Source organism: Cebidichthys violaceus, unplaced genomic scaffold, assembly GCF_023349555.1.
Source record: "Cebidichthys violaceus isolate CVI_PGR_0920_01 unplaced genomic scaffold, fCebVio1.0.p SCAF_130, whole genome shotgun sequence".
Lineage (NCBI taxonomy): Eukaryota > Metazoa > Chordata > Actinopteri > Perciformes > Stichaeidae > Cebidichthys > Cebidichthys violaceus.
Window position 1 is genome coordinate 24,675 of NW_027176297.1, and position 8,037 is coordinate 32,711.

Consider the following 8,037-nt stretch of genomic DNA (forward strand, 5'->3'; position numbering starts at 1 on the left):
CCTGTGTATTTGCAGAGACAGGAAAGAATGTGTCTCTTTCTGCCGGATTAGTGTACCAGAGGTCACCAAGTGCTAATTTAACGGAGCGCCGCTTTGGTCGCACGAATCACAAAATATGTGGAGCTCGATCCTCAAATCGTGGATGAACGTCGTCTTGTCCCGCTGTGGATTTCAAACTAAAAGTCTAGAACTGTTAATGAGGAGGACTTCATCTCGCACGTTGGTCCCCCTCCCCCTCATGAATAATCAATGAGCGGCCGCTTAATAAACATGAGGAAGGGGGGGCGTGTGCTAGCCGAGCTCTGGCTGCAGGGCCCCGTGAAGCTCAGCAGAAAGCTGGAGGGACGTCGAAGAGGGAGGGAGCATGTGAGGCGAGGAAGGGTAGCGGGGGTAAGAGTGAGAGAGAGAGAGAGAGAGAGAGAGAGAGAGAGAGAGAGAGAGAGAGAGAGAGAGAGAGAGAGAGAGACGAGGCTGAGCAGAGAGATACAGCCACAAGCCGGGGGTGGGAAGCCAATCCTGTCGGCCCCCTCAGAGTTGTCGTGTGTCTGCGAGCGGACGGAGGCAGTCAGTCCGTCGAGGGAGGAGAAGGAGAACAGATCTGCTTCGAGTGGCCGGAGGGGGGGGGAGAAGAAGCCTGGATGGTGTGATCTCCTCCACCATGGGATGCAGCCTCTGTACCCTGCAGAAGCCCGAGGAGCATTATAAACTTCTCTATGAAGTCTGCCAGGTACTGTGACCCTAGCCTCTGGAGGAAACGACCTCAGGGACTCTTTTCAGCTTGTCTGATTGTACTTTCTTTTTTTTTTTTTTTTTTTTTCCTGTTTTCGGCAAAAGCCACTGTTAGTTTTAGGTTTTTTATTTATTGTGACTTTTGTTGCGCTCATGTCTCCGGGGGTCACCGGCGGAGTGGGAGCGGAGCGGAGTTGTTGCCGGCGGGATCTCCTGCAGCTGAGCAGCCTGAACTCTGGCCGCGGGGGTCAGCGAGAGGTGGCGCGCTGTGCTTTAAAGGAAGAGGAGGAGGAGGAGGAGGAGGAGGATGGGGGGGGGGGGGGATGATGAAGAGGTGACAGCTCTCTCAATGTGTCTGCTAGTGTGTGCGCCGATCGCTGCCCACCTCCTCATTGTCGACTGAATGCTGACTCGGAAGCTTTCCGGGCTGTTTGACTTTCACACACACAACAAAAAAAGAAAAGTTTATATTTAACACTGTCGTGCTTGTGTTGCACTTTTTCTCTTCCAGCAGAGAGCAGAGCGTTGTTGTAGATGCACCATTAACAGGGAGGGAGAATGTTTTCACAAGAGCAAGGACAGGTTCTTTTTGGAGGTATTTTAAAGCGTCTTTTAAATCGTACTTTGGTACAAACCAGATGCAATGAATCGGTTGGTTGAATAGTTGATAGTTATCAAGCGAAGATGGCAAACGTTTTCTGGTTTTGAGCTTCTATGAACTACTTGTCTTTGTTTTATATTGTTGTAAATTGAATATCTTTGATTTTGGACTGTTGGTCAGCCAACACTAACGATCTCAAGACATCAACGTGGACTTTTTCTATAATATGAACGGATAACTGGACGATTCAAATAAGTACTCTTGGTTAAGGAAAGTTGAATTTATCTGGAGAAGATAAGTAAGCCATGACGGAGGTTTTTTTTTTGTTGATGCACTCGTGTTGAAAATGATCAAATGCTCTTTTAGTGTTTCTCCATTTAATACCTTTCTGTCTGAATCTCCCGCGCCGTCAGGTGAACTCAGTGTGAACCCACCTTTTTTCCAATTCTGTTCTCAAAAAGCATTTGATTGTAGATTGTAGCATGGAAAGAAAGTCATAATGAAACTTTTATTCTCCGTGGCTGGCGTGCGGTGCCCCCCCCCACCCCCCCCCCCCCCGAACCAAACCTGCAGCATTGTTGCCGTTCGTCGTCGACTTTAATTGAGGCGGCTCACTCAGACCGCCGCTTTATTCATCTGAGAGCGTTGGGATTCGAGCGGCAGTCGGGTCTAATGAGTGAAAGCGTCTACCGGCAGACGGTGTTGGAGTCTGACATCTTTTGAGTTTTTCTCTCTCTCTCTCTTTCTCCTCGTTCTTTTCATCCATCACGATGGACCCTCGGCCAAGTGTTATCCTCCAATCACACCGAATTACATCTCCATTTGCCGCACGGGGGTGCCGGGTGGCTAGTGTGGCCGGTTTAAATGAAGGTAATGATCGAGCTCTCCGCTCATTATTCTCCCTCCAGTCAAAGGGGGAGATAACGGGGGGGGGGGGGGGGGGGGGGGGCTGACATTGTGCCTGTTTGGCTTTGATCAGGTCTGTTCATGAACAAAACAAAACAACAACAAAAAGACTAAGAGCGTCTCGAAGAAAAGATGTTGTGCAGTGGCATAATAAATGGATTATTGGTGCTGATATTGGGGTCAGAGAGACTCCTCCACCCCCCCACCCCCCCACCCCCCACCAAACAGACTAATAACGGCAAAAACATGGTTAATGGAAGAGGCCTGTCACTTCTTTTGTTCCACTGTCTCCTCGGTCACAGAGTCAACGTGCCTGTCGGTTGTCCTCCGTCTGTCTCTCAGCGGTCTCTTCTTCTACCCCCCCCCCCCCCAGGCGTGCTGTGTTTTACTCGACAAGTCGTTTGACATGTTGCTGCCCATGACAGCAGAGATAACGCAGATGATTTCTGACGCACTGTGGATGTACGCTCTGCTTTAAAGAGGTCCGCGATGGCGATGCTGTCAAAGGAGTCTCGCGGGAGGAGTTTGTGATTTGGCCGGGACCTTTTTTATTTAGGGCTGCATTTATTTATCATCCATTAATCTGCCCGATCATGTTCTCGGGTCTTTGTTCAATCGTTTAGTCTGTGAAAAGTATATTTTGCTTGAAAAGTGACCAAAACATTGAGTTGATTGTCAAAGTAGTTGGGACTTCAATTGACTAAATTCGTTTTGACCTGGTAAAGTTCAGAAGCCGCATCTTGCATGTGTAACTATTTGCCTTTTAACCTAAACAATGACTGAATAACTGTAATAATACAACTAAGAGCTCTGTCGTTACTCTATATACCCAGAATTCTGAGAAATAGTGAGTTTTCCATGTTTTTTTTTTAATCAATCTAGGACGGCACGTGTTACAGAGCAGACACAAGCAGTCCGGCCCTCAAGACACGCTTGCGTTTAATCATTACAGATGTGTCCTACTGGAAGGTCCATTTCACAATGTACATCTACCGGCTCTGGTTAATGATGACCGTGCAGGTTACTGTGGAGCTCTTTACAGCACGACCGTTAAAAGGTTTTCTCTAGGTTTTTGAAGCGATAGGTCTCAGATATGTGTGCAAAAACAGGGAAATGTTCAAAGTCTACTCCACCCTGTGCCGCCATATTGCTGTAAGGGTCGTGGTCAGCTGCAGGAAAAGACTTGACTTTGACTAACCCGACTTCTAACTGGAGTCTGTCTGTCTCTCACCTGGTTCTTTATTAGAGCGTCTATGGTACATTAAATCTATGTAGGCACATCCATAGCTTGTGCCTTATTGGGTGGGGGTTGTGGGGGTTTCTGGGAGGTCTTATTTCTCCCCTTCTGATATAATACAGGCAGATCCTCTTGTTCGGTGAGCCTGGCACAGCGCCCGCCCTCTCTGCTCTCCCCCTTCATCTCTCTGAGGACTCAATAATCCGCCCGACACTTGAAATCTTTCCAGTTCATTAAACACCTTAGCTCCAACTCCCATGTTCGGAAGCGTGAAAAAAAAAATATGCTTTTTGCTCTGTTTTATAAAAGTCAACAGACTGCTCCTGGAGGCATTCTTATCAATCCTGGCAGGATTAGAAAAGCTCTTCGTCTTTGCTAACTTTAGCAGTGCATTTGGACAGAATGAATTAAGAGCTTTGGTGTACATTATTTCCTCGAAAATAATTGCGCCGATCAATTTGCTCAATAGAGTTTTGCCGGAGATCAAACGTTGTTCGGCTCTATTAAAGGCAGCACAACGTGGCGTTCTAGATAAGCGTCTTCCCTTTTTGTTATGATCATTAAAGGCCTGAGCTTGCGGCGGGCTCGGCGCTTCCCTTTTAAACTTGACCCTGCTGACAGCGGCGGACCCCTCGGTCCTTTCTTCAAAGCTAAAGGTAAGCACCATGTGGAGATGTAAGCTTCAGCTGCTTTTGTCAGGGACTTTAAGGCGGAGGCCTTGGAAACTCTGTTTGACATTTCTAGGGCTCTTAATCTCCCCAGAAGCACTCTGTAATGGCTGTGGCGCCGTGCTGCGGCTCTTACAAGACCCGGAGCTTAATTAGAGCCTCGGCGCAAGCCGGCGATCGGGACTCGGGATCCGCGGCGAACTGATCTGGACTATTGGCTTCTATAAGTCGGTCGCTTTCTAAGGCTTCTCCCGTCTCTCGCTGTCGATTGCAGAGGAGCAGCATCTTAAACCGAAAAAACAGGGTTGATCTGCCGGGCAATAGAAGTTTACAAATGGGTGCCGCCGCCTAATTAGCTCCATTCCTGATTCAAGATGTCACGCTCGGCTCAAGAAGCCAAGTTGTCACAGCGCCAGATGGTCTCGGTGTAACATCTCCCCCGGACCAGACCGACAGAGAAATTAGATGGAAATATTTGTACAAGACAGCCCCGCCATCCCTCCGGTCCCTCTGCCCCTCCCCCGCCCCGCTGTCAGAGACCCCTGTCATCAAAAAGGAGAAAAAAAAGGAACTTGCAAAGATGTAGCCTGTCCCCGTTCGACCCAAGCCCCCCCTCCTCCCCTCGCCCACGGTAATGAGGCTTTACAGAGACCAGATCAGAGCGAGGCCACCGGAGCCTGACACTGTGTGTTTTTTAATAACGGCTGAGATCGAGCCCCTCGGTTGGCCGCCACATCTGTTAAACACTGGAGCAGGTGGCCCGGCGGACACAGGGGGAGCGCTCACAGGGGCCCGTGTGTGTGTGTTTACCGTCAGTCCACAGCAAATGACAAAGAGGGAACAAACCGAGCTTTAAGAAAGCATATTGAAAGCAAACGGTGATTAAGCCATTCCCACCACTTATAGATGTCATGCATGTCGATGTGGTGGACAAGGTACAACAAATGGCTCAGGGTCACTGGACGCATTGGATGTCAGTTATAATTCTCAAGTCCCAGGCGGCAAACTAAAGCTCTTTATCAAGACCCTCGGGTCCTCCGCAAACGAGCAAAAGATTATTATGTTTGCTTTGTACATGGCAGAATCTGTCTCAATGAATCTAAACTCCTTGTCACGGATGTTACAAGGAGGCATGAGGGCAGATGAGGAAGAGTTGGGTGACCTCGACGTGGTTTAGTCTCTTTTTTTTTTTACCCCTCCAAATAATCTGTTGTTTCCTGTTGTGCAGCGCTCTTCATTTGCTATGTTTGAACGAGCTATTGTTTTTCAAGAGCAGCAGAGCATTAACATGATTATCACTGTAGGGACGTAATTAAGAGCTTGCTGATTATAACATTAGCATTAACGTGTTAGCGCTTGTGTGTTGCGTACGTCCCATAATGAATAAAACACATGTGGCTTATGAGCGGTCACGTTTGACTGGTTCAGGATGATGATGAAGTCCTGACGGATGCACGGATTTCTGATATCGGTTATTCAAATAGCTGGATTGTATCGGTGACAATGGGGGCCAATCCATTCAATTCTGTGTTTTCATAGTTTTTACGAATTTGCTGGTGCACCCTTTATTTTAAAAAAAATAACAATTTAGTACATTTATACATACATTTAGTTTTATTAAGTTAGGAAAGCTATGTTTAAGTCCAGCCTTACACATAAGACTCCCGTCCACACAGTGAGGCACACAGCTTATTGATCAAACACTGGTATCGGATCGGTACCTGAAGCCCAGGTATCGCTAACGGTATTGTGTGAGTCTGTCTTTACGTGTCAGTAACGGCTGATTTCGACTCCTGACACCTGCATGGAAGGAGCCGTGATCCTTTAGTGGAGATCCAGACATCCAGAAGACTTTATTGTGTTGTTGTTGTTTTGTGTCTTCACGTCTGCTCCCTTCTTCCAGAGAAGTATATCTCCATTACAGCTCTGTTCGATCGCTGAACTTGCCTTTGCTGACTTGAGCAAACAGACCTGGCCCTCTGGCACAGAGCTCAGTGTGATTCCTCACAGGGTATATATATATATATATATATATATATATATATATATATATATATATACATATATATATCTATGGATAGAGAGGGGAAGCCTGGGGTAGTGCGGCGAGATAGCAGCTAATGAAGCGCGACACGACCCGGGGTTCTGGGCCTGTTCTGCTGATACCCCATGAACTCCGGCCTTAATTGAACTGCATACGGCTGAGGGGCGGAGAGGGACGTCCTCCAGCTGCTCTCTCCCCTCCTGGTAGCCTTGAGACGCCACAAGTTGGCAGCCTTTCGAGGAGGTCAGTTACGCCGATGACTCGGACAAATGTTGTGAGTTGTTAGCGGTGTTTTTATTATGTATGTGTACGAGTATTCTTCTTTAAAGAGAGTATTGGCTGCTTTTAATTCAACGTTCTTGCAGACTGATTCTGAATGATTGCAGTGTTACTGCTGGTGTGTTTCACTCATATCATCCATTTTTGAGATTTGACTTCTTTTCGGAGCTCATTCAAAAACACAACGGGTGGAACAGGTGATTGTTAAAGAGCTTTAAAGTCAAAGGAAATGTATTCCAAGTGAAGTTAAATAGACTCACTTCACACCTTCACTTAGATGAGAGAGAAAGAGAGAGAGAGAGAGAGAGAGAGAACCCTGGAAGTGATTTGGGTTCTTAATTGATCAGCTGTGGATAACACAATGCCCCGCGCTTTAATCAGATTAGCAGTAAACAGTGGTGTCTCTTTCAGTCAGCATTACGCTTTTTTTGGCTGTTTGTTCTGTAATCCTCAGTAAACTCGCTCACTGCTGCAAACAAAGGCTGCTGTGTTTTCATGCCTCACACCTCGGGAGAGTTTTTTCTGTCCGCTCGCTTTAAAAAAAATACAACATGTTGCAGATTTCAAGAGACACTTGAAAGTGTGCGCAACACACACACACACACACACACACACACACACACACACACTGATAAATCACTGGCTGGTCCTTGAATCTTCTTTCTTTCTTATGAAAATGGTTACAAGTGAAATAAAAGAAGGATTAACTGTGTTTTCCAGGGAGAATGACCTACATTCAGACTGCCACTCAAATGCTATATAGCCCCCCCACCCCACCCACCCAAAAAAAAAATAAGCCTCAAGTCTTCACGCCCTCTGTCACGTCAGCGCTCCTCTCCGTTCCAAAATACAGACTTTGAAGAATCCGTCTAAGGAGTGTATCCGAGCAGAAAGCGGAGGCGAGCGCCCCGGCTCTCGAGGCTCAGTCAAACGCTCGTCTGTGGAGTGAGGTTCCCAGGGTTCCCCTCGGCCCGGCTCTGAAAGGTCCGCCGGTCGCCTGGCGGAGTTATCCACTCTGTTCGCCTCGCTGCGTTTCCCCCGAGGAACAGAAACACTGGCTCTTTAATGATGTTCCTCTCTTCTTTATTGGAGGATTAGGCGGTGATTGAATGGCCGTATCAAAAGACTAATGTTACACAACACGCTCAGGGAATTGATTAAATGTCCTGCAAAGTCTATGTAATAATGATAAGAACATGGAGGTAAGCAATTTAATTTTTTTTACTTTTTCTATTAATAAATCTATTTTTTATTTACATCCCTGTACTCTTAACCCAACAGTTTAGCAACCCTAACTAGGGACGTGTACTTTAATGTTAACACTAAAACATGCAGTTTAAAAATATATATGAATGAATCTAACCTCTGTATTGCTTGTAACAATCCGATCTTATCATACTTATTATCCAAAGGTTATCAACAACAATAATTCTATTAATTAAAAGAAGTATTCAAAAGTCAACTGTAGACAGTGTCACCAAGCCAAGCTAACCTTGAAAGAATGGAAGCTTGGGGGGGGGGGGGGGGCTTGGCAAACGGTCAATTCAAGTTTATTTCAGCTCGGATTGATTCC

General features: G+C 46.6%; 1 protein-coding gene across 1 annotated transcript in view; it reads left to right on the forward strand.

Moving 5' to 3' along the window:
• The first annotated feature begins 211 nt into the window (after positions 1–211).
• The window catches only part of pdzrn3b (PDZ domain containing RING finger 3b), an 18,460-nt gene continuing 10,634 nt past the window's right edge, over positions 212–8,037 (forward strand). Inside the window, exon 1 of the mRNA XM_068708028.1 lies at positions 212–727. Coding sequence (XP_068564129.1) covers positions 659–727 — 69 coding nt within the window. The 5' untranslated portion in view covers positions 212–658. The remainder of the gene's footprint in view (positions 728–8,037) is intronic.